At 35.2% G+C, this 21,734-nt stretch overlaps 1 protein-coding gene and 1 pseudogene across 4 annotated transcripts in view; one reads left to right on the plus strand and one right to left on the minus strand.

Moving 5' to 3' along the window:
• Window positions 1-21,734, plus strand: part of LOC120779722 (uncharacterized membrane protein DDB_G0293934) — a 188,094-nt gene that overhangs the window by 136,439 nt on the left and 29,921 nt on the right. For all 4 annotated transcript variants that reach the window (XM_040112088.1, XM_040112089.1, XM_040112087.1 and 1 more), the window contains one exon: window positions 3,129-3,568. In XM_040112088.1, coding sequence (XP_039968022.1) covers window positions 3,129-3,568 — 440 coding nt within the window. The remainder of the gene's footprint in view (window positions 1-3,128; window positions 3,569-21,734) is intronic.
• LOC120779943 lies at window positions 1,490-1,692 on the minus strand (annotated as a pseudogene).

Raw genomic sequence — 21,734 nt, forward strand, 5'->3', positions numbered from 1 at the left:
TAGAAGAACGATTTAATTGTGGCAACCATTACCACCGGCCTAGCTCATATACCGAGGACTCCGATGATCCCAAGTAATCTGCCAATTCCATTTAAACGGCTTCAATTTCCAGTGAAAACATCTTTCGCTCTAACTACAAACAAGTCCCGAGGCCAGACTACTGCGGAGAGTTCAAAAAGAGTTCAACCTCCTCCCCAAAAATTAAAAGTTATTAATTATTTTCATCAAAAGTGACACTCAGCGAAGAAAAAGGTGCGTGGAGTCCCTACGCGCGGAAGAAGTTATACTTCTTAGTGATATTCAGAAATGCATATCATTTTGTATGAAAGAAAACTAGAACATTTAAATTCATTATGCACATTTTATAAAGCAAAATCTAAATGAAGGAATTTTGACTCGGAAAGTAGTTCTGTCTCTTCATTGCGGAAGGAAATATGCAGCGTAACCATCTCTCTTTTGTACTCTTCGAATTGGGTTGTCATATTATAATTTGTATATCTTATATCATGGTGTTTAGTCAATTTCTTGTATTCATTATTGGCGTTGCATTTGTATTGCGCACAAAACTGGGCTACAAAGTAAAATGAATTTTCTTTTTATTTTTCTTTGCAGTTTTTCAATAAATTTAAATAAGTTTCTTAATAAATTTAAATAAGTTTTAATAAATTTAAATAAATTTAAGTAAATTTACATGTATTTTCATTTATATTTAATTATCAATACATTTTTTTTAAATTATTTACCCTAGTTGTCCATTTTATTTTCTCATGCATTTCAGTAGATTTTTGTATAGAAATTTGATCGGCGTAGAAGCAAAATGCGAAACAAGCATACATATATTATGTCGTTTGCACATTTGTCTGTATGTTTGCGAAAGCAAATGTTCTACAAAAGCATATTTCTATACTTAAACAAAATTATTTGAACCATCGTATATTTCTTACATGCATAACCAAACCATACTTAAGACAACGCCACGAAAGTGTCAATGGTGGTGTTGGTGGTAAGCGCATGAAAAGTCACAATGTGAACGCAGGTTCGAATCTCGACGGACTTAGTCTTTAATTTTTGCAGTTTAACATCGTATACTATACTAATAAATATTTTTCTCACTAATAGAAATTATATTTATCACAGCAATATGCCTAATATACATATACATAATATTGCTGTGATAAATTTAATTTCTATTAGTAAGAAAAATATTTATTGGTATAGTATACGATGTTAAAAGGCATACATCTTCTATCCTACCTTGTGTATCTGCACATGCTCATATGAATGTATGTATACGCATGCGCGCGTTCAGAAATTCAAAGAATTCGCAGAAATGAAACAAACGAAAGAAATAAAGTCACACAAAATAGTTGAGAATTCGCAAAAATGAAAGACAAACGAAAGAAAAATAATGCGCAAGCATACATAAGCGTACTGTACTTATTGACTGCACTATTTTTGTGTAAAACCTTGGAATTTATTCATTAAAATCACCACTCAGAAGTCGTTTAATCCGTTGTAAGTGAGCTATTTTCGAAGAAACATCATTTCTAATATGCCACAAAGCAAAATTAGAAATGAAGTTCATAAACCTCACGCTGTCAGATAAAACGATATACCTCGTCATCGCGGGTCGATTTCCAAACAATATAAATGAAGACTAAGTACAGAAATGATGCTGTGAAGTATAGTCTTAATTTTTCAAAGGCCACCGCAGAGTATTTCAAGCAAAAGTCACACAAAATAGTTGAGAATTCGCAGACATGAAAGACAAACGAAAGAAAAAGAAGTATAACTTCAATAATACACAAGCATACAAACATACATATGCGCAGCAGCAAGGAAAGAGGTAACAATCGGCGATCCATTGTATATTTCCTTCATGCATAACCAAACCATAATTACGACAACGCAATACAAGTGTCAATGGTGGTGTTGGTGGTAAGCGCGAATCCCAACAGAATTTATTTTTAATTGAATATGTCACCGACCAAAAATTGAAACATTGTTCTACGAAAACAACAATGGCATAAGCATGGCAACATTGTGTTGTTGGTAGAGGTTGCGCATTTATGAATTTAACGCAACCTTTTCCGAACTCGTATAAGAAGTATAACTTCAAAAAAATTTTACTTGCAAGTACAAAATTATAAAGTTCCCCCTATCATATATGTAAGTGTACATATATCACATTCATACAACTAAACGGTTGAAACGAATGTTTATAACGTTTCGTTAGAGATTTATCGCACTTTCATTACCGCTCTAAAGAGGACGAACTTTATTTCATTCATTTGATATGTATTGCATCCATGGGCACAATTTTTTTTACGGTCTGCGTAGTCATAGGGTCAATAATAACAGTTAAATTTATCAGTTGAGTTGATATTCTTTGGGAATATCTGGCCAGTTTTTGAAATGCCGGGTCTAAAACCACACTGATAAGGTCCAATCAGTTTGTTGACGGTGCGCTTGAAACTTTCACACAATGTGCTCGATAGAACCTTATGAGCGATGTTGAGGAGGCTTATACCTCGGTAGTTGGCGCAGATTGTGGGGTCTCCCTTTTTGTGGATTCGGCAGAGCACACTTAAATTCCAATCGTTGGACATGCTTTCGTTCGACCATATTTTACAAGGAAGCTGATGCATGCTCCTTATCAGTTCTTCGCCGCCGTGTTTGAATAGCTAAGCCGGCAATCCATTGGCCTCCGCCGCTTTGTTGCTCTTCAGGCCGGTGATTGCTATTCGAACTTCTTCATGGTCAGGCAATGGAACGTCTGCACTATCGTTATCGATTGGGGAATTAGCGATATCGATTCTCCAGGCGGTATACTTTTACTGCAATTCAGCAGGCTGGAGAAGTGTTCCCTCCATAATTTTAGTACGCTCTGGCCATCGGTCACTATATCACCACTTTGGATTCTACAAGAGTATGCTCCGGCCTTGAAGCCTTCTGTTAGTCGCCGCATTTTGTCGTACAATTTTCGAGCATTACCCCTGTCGCCCAGGTTGTGAAGTAACAGTTAAATTTATCAGTTGAGTTTATATTCATTGGGAAAAGTATTGCAGAATCACTAAAGGCTACTATATTGGTTTTAATTTAAAAATATTGTGACAATGTCTTTGTAGAATTGTTCGAAACAAGGCCGCAGAGAAAGCAAAGCATGTCCACCACCATCAACCACAACAACATAACAGCGGCTGTTCGGCAGGTAACAGCGGCAACTCCAATCACAATGCAATGGATAGTGTGGAAAACAGTGGGAATGATTTGAGTCACCACCAGCAACAAAATAGCTCTAATAACTCAAATAGTAACACGACATCAGTTATAGCACATGCACCAGCCACCACTGTTGCCGCAGCGGTGACACATTTACAACAGCACCAGCAACAAAATATTCTTAATACAGTGGCATCAACCCCAACTCTAAATGCAAACCCCACTAATAATCACAACGGTGTAGAACACCGATCAACAGGATATAGTATAAATGGGATACTGGGTATACACCACTCAACAGATCCAAATGGAAATTGCATCAAAAGAAAACGTGTCGACGATCATGGTAAGTTTTCATCCAAAAACATACGCTGTGTTTGTATATGTATATTGTAACTATATTTCACTGGTTTTTTTTCAAGAAAACAGAGTCCCTAAAGATTTATAAATCGCAATCCGAAACAAATTTCACTATTACTATTAAATATCCCTAATTCAACCTTGTATCTCACACTATATATTTCGTACATATGTACCTTATTTTAATATCACTTCTTAATTTATATACTTATGTAGGTATGCTAATCAAGATGATAATATACAGTCTGGTTCACTTGATTAGAGGCAATCATTTTTGTGAAAGAAAATGTTGATTAAAGTTTCTATATTTGATCTTTCAACAAATAGTTTTCTGCTAACTCAAGCTAAGACTGTACTGGTTTAAAAATACAAACACATCGAAATATTATTTCAGCTAACGGTATTTCGTAGCGGTAAAAGTTCGGCAGCTGCAATATTCTGCTTGATTTATTGGTTCACTTGAATAGAGGCACGTACAAATTTAGAAAAAATATATAAATAGATACAAGAACAAAGTTTTTTAACCATTATTTTTTAAAGATTAATATTTTGTGCTGCCACCTTGTTTGTAAATTACTTCAAAAACACGTTGGGGAATGGATTTGTACAAACTCAGACCAGGCCGCTTTAATGCTTCGAATTAAATCATTTTTGTATTCAAATTGTTGTTCGTTCTCAAAAACCTTACGAGTTAGCCATCCCAATACATTTTCTATAATGTTAAGATCTGGGGAATACGGGGGCCATGCTAAGGTTTCAATGTTTTGGGACGCCATCCAAGCTTTGACCAATCTTGCAGTGTGAACAGGAGCATTATCTTGTTGAAAGATCCATGGAATTGGTCCAAATGTTTCCCGAATCTCTGGAAAAGATGATTCCAACATCATTTTATAGCTATTTTCCGTAATTCTGGAGTCTACAATTCTCAGCTCGAACGCGCCATAATACGATATTGCTCCCCATACCATAACTCCACCTTTACGGCTGTGATGGCGACTCAAGTACTTCTCCTCCTTTCTTAAATCATGGAAATAGTAATTGTATCCATCCGGCCCATCCAGATTAAATTTCTTTTCGTCACTAAATACAACTTTTTTCCATTCACCAGGGTCGTTATTTGTGACAGAATTCCGAGCCATGTTGTCTCTTGCAAAATCGATGCGACGTTGCTTGCGAAGTTTATTCAAAGGCGGTTTTTTTTGTAATTTTTTAAATTTCAGATGTGGTGCTTTCAGAATAGCCCTTCTAACTGTAGATTTGCTAGCTGTAACATCAGCTAATTTTATAATTTTTGATGTTGAAAGTGCGAAATTGGATGCAATCCTAAGGACTTTCCGGGTTTCCTTTGTTGTTAAAGCCATCGCAGTCCTACTTTTGTAGTTCTTACCGTAGGAGGCACTCTTTTTCAAATAATGATCAACAACATTTGGACTTCGACCAATCTTTTTGGCAATTTGACGATTCGAAAGTCCTTCAGAGGTCAATATATCAATTTGTCCTTTTTCTCGCTCTGATAAACTTTTTCGCTTTCCCATTTTATTCGAATTTACAAGTTTACGACTTAACACTATGAATGCTTAAAAAAAATATTTAGTTTCACACTTTTATTGCGCAAATAATGTAAGCAAACTAAGTGCCTCTATTCAAGTGAACCAATAAATCAAGCAGAATATTGCAGCGCCGAACTTTTACCGCTACGAAATACCGTTAGCTGAAATAATATTTCGATGTGTTTGTATTTTTAAACCAGTACAGTCTTAGCTTGAGTTAGCAGAAAACTATTTGTTGAAAGATCAAATATAGAAACTTTAATCAACATTTTCTTTCACAAAAATTATTGCCTCTAATCAAGTGAACCATACTGTATTTTATCCACCAAATAATCTACATACATACAAACATATGTTCCAAGATGAATGCGGTTGTGAAAGGCTACGTGCAAACTGCCCTTGATGAGTATACTTAAGCAATCGCTTGTCGCTTCATTAAATTCCATAAAAGTACTTAAGAGCACACTTATACAAATTATTTCCATTGACATATGCCACACAATGCTTCGTATAAGTACATACAAGTATAATATTGGCATATGTTTGAACCTCTAAGCTGTATTGCGGTAGTTCAATATCTTTAAAATTACATTACGGAGATTCAATAAAAATGGATGGTCTGAGTTTTGGATAATATCTTTTAGTTAAATATTTTTAATAAAAATTATTTTTATCAGAAAACTGTTCTACATTTTGTATATTTTCAGATTATAACAGGTAAAAACGGGCTTAGTTCTAACCTTTCATACTCTTGCAACTTACAAGGATCAAAGACTGGGAAACAGTTAGGCCTTGGCAAAACTTTACATAGTTACATGTTTGATACATACACTGTTCTTAGAAAGAGATTGTTTCTAAATTTCTGAAAGGTCTCTTATATCTTGACCGATAGATGCGGTATAAAATGAACCGAAGGTTAGGAGGTTGTGTTCCGATTTTACCCATTTTTGGCACAAGTTATAGTACGATTTCGATTTTGTGCGTATGATAAAATACCATGAGAGCACTATTTCTCCAAATTTTTACTCTGACAACTTTGTTTGTTAAATGGAAAGTAGTCGTGGTTGTCATCCGATTTCACTTATTTTCACAATATCTAATAGAAATGTTTCGATAATCTCACACACCAAATTTGGTTGAACTCGGTCAAGTTGTTCCTAAGATATATGATTCCACCATTTAATTTAGTGCTTAGTTACGGTACTTTACAAGTTTTCAATTAATAGCGTTTTGTTAGCGTGGAAGTGGTTCGATTTCACTCCTCCACAATACCAAGCTTTTTATGGTGTTAGTGAAAAAGTTTCATTATGGTATCTTTATTTTTACTCAAGTAACAACTTACTCGGATTTCAAGTCGTCATCCTGATCATTTATACATATACATATAACCGTATAGTTATCCCGATTAGTTTTAGGTGATATATACAACCATTAGGTGAACAAAATTAGAATAATCTGTAGCAAATAAAAAACGTTAGTTATAATATCCTTCCCATATACAAAAGCTATATGTTGCAGTAGTGTGGGCGGTTCCGACAAATGAGCAGCTTCTTGGAAAAAAGGACGTGAACAAACACTGAGGGTCTAATTGGATATAGATATGTATACAGACCGTTATCATGGCTAAATCGTCTCAGCTCGTCATTCTGATCATTTATATATATATATATCTATTATAGGGTCTCCAACGTATCCTTCTGCGTGTTACCAACTTAGTGAGTTTATTTACGGTTGCACCGAATTTATATTACTATTCACCAATACAGAGATTCCATTTCAAACTTGATTTTGATCGGTTAGTTTGTATGGTAGCTACATTTATGCTATAGTGGTCCGATCTAAATAATTTTTTTGGAGATTGTATCGTTTCTTTGGACAATAATCCATGTTAAATATCGTGAAGATAGCTTTTTATTTCAGATAGATATCTTAACAACTGAGGAACTAGTTCGCTTAGAGATAAACAAGCAGACGGGAATCGCTTAATCAACTCAACTCGTCATAGAATCATTTATGTATATACATATGTACATATATATTTTAAAGAGTCTCCGACATTTCCTTCTGGGTGTCATAAACTTCGTAGGAAAGTTAGTAGTTAAACTAGGTTCTTATTGACTTTATTATTACAGAAATATACATATATAGTATATAATACTTATATCGTATATAGTAATAGTATATATGTATATTTTAATATTTTCTGTGTTCACATTCATAAATATCTGTACATCTGTGCAGCCAACGGAATATTGCATCTGCCACTTTTCTCTGCAGCATATCGAATCTGTAATATTTAAGGATTAAAAATTTCGATTTACATTCGTGGCCACGCAAAGCTTACCACTCAAAATTTTCAAGTGTTGAGCATATTTGACAACACTTTCTAGCGGTACTATTTGCGGTATAGAAAATTTTTGTTTAGAAATAAGTTAATGGCATGTTATTTATTAAGAACAAATCACATTGAAAGTTAGTGAGCTTTACAAAATGAGCTCGAAAGTAAGAGATTGACATGCGTTTAAAAAATAGAATATTTAATTTTTTTAATTTAATTTCATTAACACTATAATTGAAATTACGAAGTTTAGTGGCATTATTACTTTAAAAACAATAAAATCGGCCGCTTTTGTATAAGCACAGAAAATCTAGTTTATGTTTTGATCATTAAACGTAATAAATCAAAAACTATAATATAATTATAATTAGATAATGTAATTAAGTTTACTTATGCTTACTAAAACCATAATAAAAAAAAAAAAAATTGAAGAAAACCACGAACGAAAGAAAAAGTCCTAAAAAAATTAAGAAAGTGTAGTGGCAAGCATTGCATTGCCACTAGTGTATTTTTCAATGAGTAATAATAAGATATGTGGGCATATGTATCTAAGATTAATATAAAGATATCATTTTTATTGCTTTAATAATAGAGTAATGGAGGGTTTGTAGTTCAGAAAAGGACATCGCTTTTTAATTGGATTACAGAACTAATAGTATTCACCACAGTGTGACAAAATTGAACATTTAGCAATAATTGCTTATGGCACATGTGAAATTCAATAAGTGCAAAGTAAGAAATACACAACTATAAACATTGCTATATGAATAAAATAAGAGAAGCACAATTTTATGATTCAAAATACACTTTATTATTCAGTATAATCTCCCTGAGCAAGTCTATTAGCTCCAACGATCCTCCAATCTGTGGACCCCATCCCTGAAGTGAGAATCCGGAAGGTCTGCAAAATACGCTTCAACAGCCGTTATGACCGCTTCATTTGATGAAAAACGCTTGCCACGCATAAAGTTTTTGAGTTCTGGAAACAAATGGAAGTCGCTGGGGGCCAAATCTGGTGAATACGGTGGATGCTTCAACAATTCGAACTTTAATTCACGGATTTTATCCATTGTCAAAATGATCTTGTGACACAGTGCATTGTCCTGATGAAAAAGAATTCTTTTCTTATGCAAACCGGGTTTTTTCACGAATATTTTTTTTCAACTGGTCCAAAAGTTTGCCATAATATTCAGAATTAATTGTTTTACCAGTTTGCAAGTAATCCACAAACAAAATTCCTCTCACATCCCAAAAAACTGATGCCATAACCTTCTTGGCCGATTTCCAGACACGAACTCGCTTCGAAGCCGAAAACCCAGGTTCACTCTTTAGCCACTTGTTTTCATTCTAATTCTAATGAGATGTGTAGAGCTTCTACATCATCTCTCTCAGTCAATTGACGATCTTCCAAAACCATATCCTGTATTTTGGCTATGATTTCTGGTGTTGATGCGCTTTCTGGACTTTCACGTGGATCGTCAATCGTTCAGCTACCAATCCTTCTACTGTTCTAATTGTCGGTGAACAATCATTATACACTTTTAACATTCGTTTGTGAATTTCTTTTGAGTCTACACCTTCCAAAAATAAGAATTTTATCACTACACGATATTAAATTTTTTCTATTGTAAAAAAATATTGTTACACGGCGGCACTAAATGGCTTGTAAGAATTAATTGACAGATTGAATTGGAACTTCACATACGTTCATATGAAGAGTGTACCAACAAAACAAAAAAATTTTATATGGCTAGTAGAGGGCGTTGCTACCGAACGATAAAACTTATGGAATAACGTGGTAGTAGTAATTAACACCTTCGCAATGAAGAAAGTTTAACCACTGTCGGTCCAAACGATACCCAGTGAAACCCAATTTTTTCAACTAAATATGTATGCATAACACTATTGAAACCAAAGAGGGCTAAGAAATATTTAATTTTTTATACTGGCTTGCTGAGAGCGCATTATAGCTCTCACTAGTAAGGAAGGTCGTCAACCGTACTGTTTCGAGGAAAAAATTCTTAACTGAGAAGAAGGGGTTTCTTTCCCCACTATTGTTTAACTTCATATCTAGAAACTCCCACAGCCACCAGAGGGAGTTTCCATATTGTGCAATTGTATTCAAAGGTAGACGGCTACCTCTCCGACTTTTCTCGCTTCTTCTTTGCGCGAAACCTAACACTCTCTCCCACCAAATCCACAGCGACCATATTAACAAACGAAGGACAGGACGAAGGAGTAGAGGCTTGACCTTAATATCACACCGACCTTTAGTCGACGGCGTCAAGATTCCGACTGTCAATAATCGTAAGATTTTAGGTGTAACTTTTGATAATCTATGCTCATTCGCTCCTCATACGACCGCTATTATCAACATCAAAACCTTCAAGTCTCTAGCCGGCAGCACATGGGAAAAGGACAAAGAAACGTTGTTGGCAACTTACAAGGCAATCGGTCGGGCGGTCCTCAACTACGCCGCACCAATATGATCGCCTGAATGCGGTGGTACGCAGATGAAGAAGCTTCAGACTAACGCCAACATAGTGAGGCCCTTATGCTTCCAGTTAAGAAGCATAATGAACTCCTCCCCTGCAGTCACCTGCTTGGAGCGGAACCGCCTCCTAGGAACATCAAGAGATCATTCTTCATTTACGTCGACGACATTAAATAGTGCGCCGACCAGACTTCGGACGCAACAAGCTTCCGACAAGCACTGACCGCCATTCACAGTGGAGCCATTAACACCTTCACTGACTCCCTTCCAGTGAATGGCGTACACGAGTCAAACCATTACCTATCGCAGACGAAGAGCTCGAGAAACGAGAGTGACCCTTGCGCAGCTTCGTTCTGAATACCGTAGCAGGTTAAACTCTTACTTATCCAGAACAGACCCCGACATATCCAATATATGTCTTGCGTGTGAATAACAACAACAAGAATATGTTAATTTCATTTTAGTTATACATATCACACATTGACCGACATTTTCGATCAAAATAAACTACATATAGGCACCGTAGTCTAAATATTCGGTACCTAAGGGCTTAAACAACTGAACGAACCAAATGGAATTTAAAATTGTGCTATATGGGAAGTATGCGTGGTTGTTGTCCGATTCCCAATGTGACATAAAAATTCCACGTACTAAATTGTTGTTGAATTGTTTAAATCGGTTGGTCGGGTCCCGATATGTATTTCACCAAAAAGTAGGTGCTGCCACTTCACACTATCTCATTTAAAGCTTTCTCATACCATCTCATTGGTAGAAATTTATATCTCTGGCGTATTAGTTATTGTCTTATCGCGCTTTTAGTAGCTTTTAACTGTAGCGTTATATTGGGAGTGATCGGTATTATCCTCCGACTTCATCCATTTTGACACTTTCGGTAGAAGTTCTTTTAAGGATTGTATTCAGCAAATTAAGTGGTTGTAGCTTAAGTGGCTTAGGAGATTCTTATGTACATTAAACTTGTTCGAAGTCGGGGCCATGCCCTTATTTACAAAAATTGTTTTCCGAAAGTGCCCCTTGCTACTGCTATCCTCCGTACCAAATTACAGCTTTATTTCTTAATTATGTGCTTAGTTATGACACTTTATATGTTTACGGTTAATTTCGATTTGTGTGAGTTGCAGTGGTCCGATTACTTCCATCTACGAACTCGAAATATTTTTTGTACTAAGGAACAGACATACCAAGTTTCATCGAGATATCTCATTTTTTACTCAAGTTACATTTGGTTGCAAGAATATAAAAATTCATATATGTAAATTCTAATTTGTGACTCGATAACAAACAGCCAGAAGGACATTAAATCATATATACGTATTGTACATAGAAGTTAGGTCAAAATAGCACTAAACCACATTTTTCTTCTTCTTTACTGGCGTAGACATCGTTTACGAAGTTATAACCGAGTTATTATTCTGTTATTAGTTATACTTCTGCGTTGAATTTCAAGACTGATATTGTTGTTGGTGTTGGTACTAGTTCCATGACTGACGAAACTATCTACAACTTCGAAGTTACGACGGTCAACAATGACTAGTGAGCCAGGTCGCGAATACGATGACTGTTTATTTGATGGCAGAAAATTTTCGTCTTGTCCTCACTTACAACCACACCCATACGCTTCCTTATCCAGTTTGGGGAAAGCAGATCTAACGGTGCGGTTGTTGAGACGAATGATATCAATATCTGGCAGCTGTACAGACTTATGGAAAATTGTACCTTCTCTCTTCAGCTCTGCAGCTGGTATTACTTTCTTCAGAAATAGATTGAAGATCTCGTTGTCTGTAAGCTCGTTTGGTCCCGATCGGGGCTTTTAGTGTTGCACAAGGCCAGCTTACACAGCCCTATTAGCTTTGCTGGGATACCAAGTTTAAACATAACGACATCGAGGCAAGGAACTACCTCGTGATTGTAGAGGAGGCTTTCAAATCTTCCTGTCACGGTTTTTTGCAAGATTTGAGGCATGGTGAAAATGGTCGATTACCGATTTTCCAGGTCTAAAGACACACTGATAAGATCCAACCAGTTTGTTGCCGGTAGGCTTCAGCTTTTCAGACACTACGATCGATAACAAGCGATATTAAGGAGGCCTATCACACGGTAATTGGAGGAGACTTTGGTTTTACGCTTTTACTGTGAAATTTTACTATGTTATGGATATATTTTGTTGTCTCTAGTCCTCTCTAACGGGTATGTTTATACTGTGCCTTTCGATTAAAACAAATGCGGTTTAAACGTCAAGTAAATCAAATTCTAAATGTGATTTTAAAAAATATTTCCACCCTAAAATGGCCCTTCACGCTGTCTTATGATCCGAATATTTTATTTAATGCGTTGAAGATGTGGTAAAAATATGAACGAAATAGTAAATTGATTTATGTACGAGTATGGTAGGAGTATTTTATTTTATAAATTTATTTGTTAGTTCGGAACAAATTTCTTTAAGATTTGTTTGTAGGCACTATTCCTTTGATATAGTTTTTAAAGATTTTAATCTTTGAAAATGCATATCAAAATTTTTAGAAGAAAAGTTGGCAACCATGACTAGAGCTGGTAAAATTACCCCCACGCACGTTAAAATCCCGAATTGGGAATAATGTGTTGAGAAATGACATGAAAAACTATCGCATTTACCGTAGAGCACGTGCACACTAAAAGCCTTTAAAAATATTACATATCAACAGTTTCATAGCCAAGTAGCTATATACACATTTAATATACATATGTATATGTACGTAAAATCATATATTTGTATGCGTACTGGTGGCAATTCACTTAGCTTATAGTTACTCTTGCAATTTGCTACAGAGTATACTAGTTTTTTTACCTAACGGTTGTACGTATCACCTAAAACAAAGCGAGGTAGATATAGGTTTATTTATATATAAGTGATCAGGATCTGTCTGTCTGTCTGTCCGTCCGTCCGTCCGTCCGCGTCCGGATTGCAGTAGCATAGCACACTTGTGGGTAAAATATATTAAAAAAGTGAGACACCCACCCTTCTCTTAAACCACTCAAGCTTCACCAACCAAATTCAGCTACCGCAAATATTATGAAAACTCTTACCAACAGTGTGAAAATGGATGAAATCGATAGATGGTTATCTATCAGTACAGTAGAAAACTGTTCAAAGCACAAAAAAACAGTAACTAAACAGGTCAGGTACATTAAGCTTTACCACTAATATAGTATTACAGGGCTTTAATGAAGCCAGGGTCCAAATTCGGGGATGGGCGTGGCACCGTGGTTGAAAACACATATCTCGAGACACGCAAAATCGATTTGAACCGAATTCGGTTATTGATCAAAGTGTCAGATAAATAATTAAAATTCAGAGAAAACCCTTTCCTGATGGTAAAAAACAAGAAAAAACGTTAACTTCGGCTGCACCGAAGCTAATACACCCTTCACTATGTGTTCAGTTTATATGGAAGCTATATGCCATAGTAATCCGATCTGAACAATTTTTTCGGAGATTATATTATTACCTTAAGCAGTAATCCATGTCAAATTTCGTGAAGATACCACCTCAAATGCGAAAGTTTTCTATATTCCGATCGTTCGGTCTGAGCATCTGAACAATTTCTTCCGATATTACATTATTTCTATGAACAATAACTCATACCAAATTTCGTGAAGATATATCGTCAAATGAGGAAGTTTCCCATGAACGCATTTGATTCCGATCATTCAGTTTCTATAGCAGCTATATGCTATAGTTAATCGAACTGAACAATTTCTTCGGAGATTACATTGTTGCCTTGGAAAATAATCTATACCAAATTTCATGAATATAACTTGTCAGATGCAAAAGTTTTCCATACCAGCACTAGATTCCGATCGTTCAGTTTGTATGGCAGCTGTAAGCTATAGTAAGCCGATCTGAACAATTTCTTCGGAGATTACATTGTTGTCTTAAAAAATAATCTGTGCAAAATTTCGTGAATATATCTTGTCAAATGCAAAAGTTTTCCATGCAAGAACTTTTTTCCGATCGTTCAGTATGTATGGCAGCTATATGCTATAGTAAGGCGATCTGAACAATTTCTTCGTATATTACATTATCTTAGAAAATAACCTGTGCCAACTTTTGTGAAGATACATTATCAAATGTGAAAGTTTTCGATACAAGAACTTGATTCCGATCGCTCAGTTTGTATGGCAGCTACATACATATATGAAATAGTGGTCCGATATCGACAGTTTCGACAAATGAGCAGCTTCTTGAAGAGAAAATATCGTTTGCAAAATTTCAAAACGATATCTTAAAAACTGAGGGACTAGTTTGCATATATACAGACGGACGGACAGACAGACAGACGGACATGGCTAAATCGACTCAGCTCAACATTTTGATCATTTATATATACACTTTATAGGGTCCCCGACGCTTCATTCTGGGTGTAACCTACTTCGTGACAAACTTAATAAACCCTGTTCAGGGTATAATAATATGTTACTACTTACTCTAGCCCCCATATACCAAATCTAAAGATTTTTGAACTTCTAAGTGACTTTATACCGCGTATATACGCTAATATGTGACTTATTTTAATAAAATTAAGAGAGACTCTTTTTCTAATAACGGTGCATTTTTGTGCTTAAAATTTGTTTAAATTAGTACACAGTACTAGGTATCTTAATTAAAATAAAAGTCAATTTTGTTTGTTTTTTCACAATATCATTTAATAAACGAAATAATAAATGATGAAGCTAATTAAAATTAAATGTCGACGAGTAGGGCGGTGAGAATTCAATTCCAACTTTACCATCGGTTTGTTAAACTGGTTTTTTATTATTTGCCTTTTCTGTGTTATCGGCTTATAAAGGATAGTAGCTCCACGCCTGGGTCAGATGTGGCCAAACTGGATACTCCTTAGCCCTTGAGTTAGGACTATGAAATTAAAGGGATCTTGTGAGAGAATGGCTGTAAATGGAGAACGGCTTCGATTCGTAGAGTAGAAAAGTTTTCATAGTTAATTTGATGCCTTGTATAGCTGATTCCCATAACTCACTTATATGAGGAGCGCTTGGATAGATGCGATAAGAGCGACCTTTGCGTTTTGTAGGTGTAGGTGCGTCACCTTATCGCAGAGAGTATGGTGATCCCTTAACTTGCTTTTGAGATTTTATTTATTTGAAAATTTAAGCCTCTTTGGGGCAATATTGGATGAAAAGTGTCAATTTTTTTTTACCTTTTGAGACACTTGTTATATTTTATGTTCAAGTGCCTATGTACTAATTTGACGTTTAGTATCGCGCCACATAGCTTGAGATTTTTAAGCAGGATTTTGTATCATTATTGGCGAAAGCCATCCTGCGGAGCCGAAAGTTTCATGTGCTTTTAATATATCGACTGTCAGAGGTAACTCTGACTTTGTTTTTTATACCAATTTGTGGAGTATTGGAAAATTCTGGCTCTAGTGGTAGTCGTACGACGCACCGGCCATTATTTGATGGAGTAGTTGTGGCTTCGGAGAAGTCTTCACAATACTGATCTTCTAGAGTTTTGTTTGTTATAGGGAGAAGTTTCCTTGACTTTTGAAATTTCCTTTATTGTGAATTAAGGCATTTGTTTGTATTATAGTCAACTTGACTTGGTATGGAGGTAACTATTTTTGAAACTGATTCACTTTGTGTTTCGATGTGCAGCGTTTGAGCTTTTTGTGCCTTTGAGTAGCATGGTGTCACCTGGCAATTTTTAGAAATTAGCTTTTCAGGATTTACTTTTGCAATTAAACCCGTGGTTCTTTGTGTATAAGCGCTTCTTTGGGGTGAGATGTGATATCTGCTGTAATGAAGCATTAAATTGTGTCTTTTGTGACAATATAAGCAGTTAAACTTGCTTTTGCAATTTTTAAGATAGTGTGAGTGGGACAAGCAGTTTGTACAGAGTCTTTTTGACTCACAAAGTTGTTCCTTTCATTTATGTTTAATTTTTTAAACTTCTCGCAAGTTTTAAGCTTATGCCCTCTTGTGCATAGTTCGCATGACGTATGTTTTCTTTGTTCGGATGTGAACGATTGTGTTTTGTAAAAAATTCTGTTTGATTTGGTTTTGCTTCTAGCTTGGGGTCTATTTAAGCTTCTATTTTGGTCGTGTTTAAAGTTCTTAGTTTTGATTATATTTTCTTCTAACCTTTCCTTTCCGCAATTTCATATTGGGTGGTGAGAAAATCTTTCATTTGTTGCCACGTTGGGCACTTTTTCCGTGATGAGAGCGATTGCTCCAATAGAAGTAACGACTTTTCTGGTAATGCGGCAGTGCAAATGTTTACCAGATTTGGGTCCCAGCTGTCTGTGGGAATATTTAGTGTCGATAGAACCGACAAACAATTAGAAACAGGGGATTGTAGTCGTACAAATTCTTCACTTGTTTCTTTCTTGATTTTCGGCAAGTTTAATAGTGTCGTTACCTGCTTATCGACCAGTATTCTTTCGTTTTCATATCTAGCTTTTAGAGCTTCCCAAGCCCAATTGAAATTATCGTCATTAAGAGCGAACTGTTTACTATTAGGCCTGCTTGACCTTTCGTTTTGTATCTGAGGTGATACAATTTTTGCGCTTGTGATAATTGAGGATGGTTTATGTACACGACTGTGAACATGTCCCGGAAGGACGGCCATTCTTCATAACCTCCGTGAAAGGTTTCTGTGTCACATGCGGGCACCTCGAGTTGGATGCCTGAACTTGCCTTTTGACTGTCTATTTGTGGCAGCTCTACTCTACTGTGGGGAGTAGGTGCAATTGCTTTAATGAGCTTTAGTTGATCGTAGATCATAGTTTTTGTTTCTTCGTACTGGTCTAAGCAGTTTTCGTAAATGGCGTAAGCAGATAATTTAAAATTGTGTGGTAGATCTGAATCGTCAGAGTCTACAATGGCGTCATGAGCCGCTTGGGTTCAAACATTTTTCAGATTTTGACTTTTTATTTCTAATAACGATTCCGAGTTTTCGTGAATCGGTGAAGAGGCAAATCTAGATCTAGGTAGATAAAGGGGGGCGGCAGAACATCCTTGGCCCCGGGCGCCCGAAGTTGTAGCTACGCCACTGATTATAAGATTAATTGATTTTTGCTTTTTGTTTTTAATAATTTGCCAGTACTCAGTGTAGTGTAAGAGATAGGCGGATTTTATATCGTTGTACTTACATTTGTATATATAAATGTTCATATGTACATAAATATGTTCGCACTGCGAAAAGAGCGCAAACGAAATGAGTGATGTGAAGGCACTTATGCTCTTATGTATGTATGTAAGTATGTATATATTTTTGTTATATGTAGAATTACGAATATATAGTATGTAAGTATATGGAAATCTATGTATGTCTGTTTTTTTGTGTTTTGTTGTTTTTACGCTATGATTTTAATTTTTGCCTTCGCTTAATAATTTTAAGCAATCCTGCTTATTACGTAATCGAGTATGAGGGTTATTGCTGGATACTGGTGCAAGTGAATATTTGAACTTTTATTTTGTTGGAGGGTTAATTGTGTTAAGACCACACGAAGGTAAGCGTACTTACATATATACAGTAGACATCCAATTAATATTTATTAAATTATACATAAATGTATATATCGAATGCGTTAAGCGGTATTGCTTTTTTGCTTTTACCGTGTTTAGATTTTTTTTCCTTTTTTATCAAGCCGTTGAAGCGGCGTTTTAGCAATACATAGTATGTATTTGCATATAATAAATTAAAAAGAACATAATACTCTCACTTTGTACTCGTATGGTAAGCTTTGCAGGGTGTATGTATGTATATGCATATGTTACCGACTTTTGCTTTTTGTTCCTCTCTATGTGCTCCAGCTGGCTACCTCCTTCTGCTGTTGTTTGTTCATCTGTTCTAATTATCGCGCCAGTTGTATGTACATACATATATACATACATATATATATATATATATACAGTCGAACTTCCATAACTCGAACTTCTTTAACTCGAATTTTCTCTAACTCGAACTAAATGGGTTGGCAGTAGCATTAAGAGAGTAATTAACATATAAATTTCCTTCCGTAACTCGAACTGCATAACTCGAAGTTCTCCATAACTCGAACGAAAATACATAATTATGACTTCTATAACTCGAAGTAATGTGCTTTTCTCTCATTCTACAACTCGCAGTATCCTGGCCTATAACTCCAAGGCCTGGATGACTGGCCATTAAATTTTGAAGGATGGGTTCTAAATTTGGATAAGCGCTTTCAAAGTACTGGCCGAAAAATTTTATTGTTTATTGAAAATTGCCCAGCACATTCTAAAGACGTACAAAGCAAACTGAAAGCCATTGAACTGGCATTTTTTCCACCGAATATGACCTCTAAATTACAGCCGCTGGATCAGGGAGTAATTCAAAACTTGAAAGTTTTTTATCAACAAATACATATTCATCATTTAATATACTCTAAAGTAGCACTTGAGTTTCTTTTAAAAAAAAAATTTTTCTATAACTCGAAGTCTCCCTAAGTCGAAGTTTTTTTTGGGATAATAGTGATTCGAGTTATGGAAGTTCGACTGTATGTATAAATAATAATTTACAAACTAACTTATCATATACTTACATATAATTACTTAAATATAAACATACATACATATATGTACATGCACAGCTAGACGAAAACCAATAACTTGTAAACAAATGAGATGTTAAACATGTAATACAAAATAATGCAACAACAAACAATGAAGACACTTGTTTGTCAACAACAACATGTGCAGCAACAATGCTGTGATAAAATAACATTCATCGGCGATCAGGACAACCGCCAAATCACCTGACAAATGTCTTTAGCTAATGTTGTTGTTGTCATAGCTGTAATGATCAAACCAAAGAGCGACCGTTAAATAGTCCGATTAAGCAAACAACAAATTGTAAGGATAGCGGATATAAAATATTTGTTTAATCACTACTATAAATAGGCTAAGCAGTTAGAAATAATAGTAATTTAAGTTTCGGATGTTAATGAATAAAGACATATTATTCTGACTCGCAGTTCGTGGACTTATTTTTCTTTAACTGGCGCAGTCGGTTACTGCTATAGCCTAAAAGTGTTGAAAACGAAGGTGTTTCAAATTTATACCGCAGAAGCAACGCAGGCAATAAAAAGTTAATTTTATAAAAAAATTTAAACAAATAAAAAGTGTTGAAAACGAAGGCATATTTTTGCTTCAGAAACAACACAGACAGTGAACATTTATTAAATAAAAACAAAAAAAAAAAAAACAAAATTATAAGAAACTGTGCGAGTGCAAAAACTTTGAACAAATTAAATTCACATTATAAAGTTTATAAAACTAGTGAATCAACCGAAATACTTTTTACCACGGTAAACCTTAAACAAAGTGAAGGCAAAAAGTTTTTGAGCTAGTATATTGCTCTTGAAAGTATTGTGAACTCTGAAAGCAGTGACTTCTTGGTTTTTGAATCAAATAAAAAAGTAAGAAAAAAACAAAAAAAAAAAACTTTAAAATCTACAAAAACTATTTGAATTTTTTACAACGTAGTGCAAAAATAAATAATTTAACAATGCCTTAGTGCGATCACAAGGCTTTTGGCCCAATCAGCGGCGCAGCAATCAACATCCTTAAGAAATAAAATTGAAAGGGAATTAAAATATTTACCCCCTTTCAATGGTGAATCGAAAATGCTACCTGCATTTATTAACTCAGTTGATCGAGTTATGTTGGATTATGAGTCACCGAAAGAATTAACTTTTCAAATTGTGTTCGACTTGAAAATACAAGGAGATGCCAAAAATTATTTGCAACTGGACAGACCAGCTGACTGGGATACTTGCAAGAAGAAGTTGAAGCAGCACTTCAAATCATCAAGGGACCAGATGCAGTTAACTAGGGATATGACGTTACTTAGAGTAAGTTCTATTTTAGATTTAAGCAAAAAAGTGAAAGCCATTATAAATGATATAACTGAATTTTGTGCATTTGATGATAATGGTGTAACGATGACGGAGATTTTTTCAGGAATGTTAATCCAAAGGATTAAACAGTTAGCTTCTGGAACATTTGCATATGGCGTTAGAAATATAATTAGTTTAGAGGCTACCATTCATGAATTCATAGGAATGGACGAAGGAAATTTAAATACTTTTTTTAATAAAGAATAATTCAAAAAACTATATTAAAGCAATTAATTTCAAAATCAATTTAACAGCGAACCAAGCTATTAACAAAATAATACCAGTAGTTTTAGGGATCAAAATAGTAACAGTAGACCTTCTAGCCAAAATGTAGTTACTAATAATAACCTTCGTAGGGGTAATAGCAGAAATTTTACCAATCAAGCTTCATTTTCTAATAAATTAAATAGTCAAAGGCCAAATCCTGGCAGTTCCAAAAGACGTAATAATAATAGCTATAATAATATACAGCAAACCAGGCAATCAGTTATTCCAATGGAAATAGATACAGTAAGTCATACTGAAGAAGAAAGAAACGATACAGAAGAATTTTTTTTTTAATTAGCCTCGGATTTTACAAAAATATATATAACAAGTAAGGAAGGGCTAAGTTCGGGTGTCACCGAACATTTTATACTCTCGCATGATAAAGTGATAATCGAGATTTCATTATACGTCATTTACATATCTTTCAAATACCGTATTTTTGTAAAGTTTTATTCCGCTATCATCATTGGTTCCTAATGTATATACTCGTATTATACAGAGAAGGCATCAGATGGAATTCAAAATAGCGTTATATTGGAAGAAGGCGTGGTTATGAACCGATTTCACCCATATTTCGTACATGTCATCAGAGTGTTAAGAAAATATTATATACCGAATTTCATTGAAATCGGTCTAGTAGTTCCTGAGATATGGGTTTTGGTCCATAAGTGGGCGACGCCACGCCCATTTTCAATTTAAAAAAAAAGCCTGGGTGCAGCTTCCTTCTGCAATTTCTTCCGTAAAATTTAGTGTTTCTGACGTTTTTTGTTAGTCGGTTAAGGCACTTTTAGTGATTCTCAACATAACCTTTGTATGGGAGGTGGGCGTGGTTACTATCTGATTTCTTCCATTTTTAAACTGTATATGGGAATGCCTGAAGAAAACGACTCTGTAGAGTTTGGTTGACATAGCTATAGTAGTTTCCGAGATATGTACAAAAAACTTAGTAGGGGCGGGGCCACGCCCACTTTTCCAAAAAAATTACGTCCAAATATGCCCCTCCCTAATGCGATTCTTTGTGCCAAATTTCACTTTAATATCTTTATTTATGGCTTAGTTATGACACTTTATAGGTTTTCGGTTTCCTCCATTTTGTGGGCGTGGCAGTGGGCCGATTTTGCCCATCTTCGAACTTAACCTTCTTATGGAGCCAAGGAATACGTGTACCAAGTTTCAACATGATATCTCAATTTTTACTCAAGTTACAGCTTGCACGGACGGACGGACGGGCAGACAAACATCCGGATTTCGACTCTACTCGTCGCCCTGATCACTTTGGTATGCATAACCCTATATCTGACTCTTTTAGTTTTAGGACTTACAAACAACCGTTATGTGAACAAAACTATAATACTCTCCTTAGCAACATTGTTGCGAGAGTATAAAAATTACTTTATTTAATAATCAATGGATAGCACTAGTAGACACAGGATCAACTTTAAGCATACTTAAGGAAAGTTATTAAGTTTTAATAAATTTTATTTACCTACAATTAATGAAAAAGAAAAAAATATGTTAAATACAATTAATGGCGTGGTCAGTAATCCTAGTAAAAAGGTAATTACACC

Source organism: Bactrocera tryoni, unplaced genomic scaffold (assembly GCF_016617805.1).
Source record: "Bactrocera tryoni isolate S06 unplaced genomic scaffold, CSIRO_BtryS06_freeze2 scaffold_11, whole genome shotgun sequence".
Lineage (NCBI taxonomy): Eukaryota > Metazoa > Arthropoda > Insecta > Diptera > Tephritidae > Bactrocera > Bactrocera tryoni.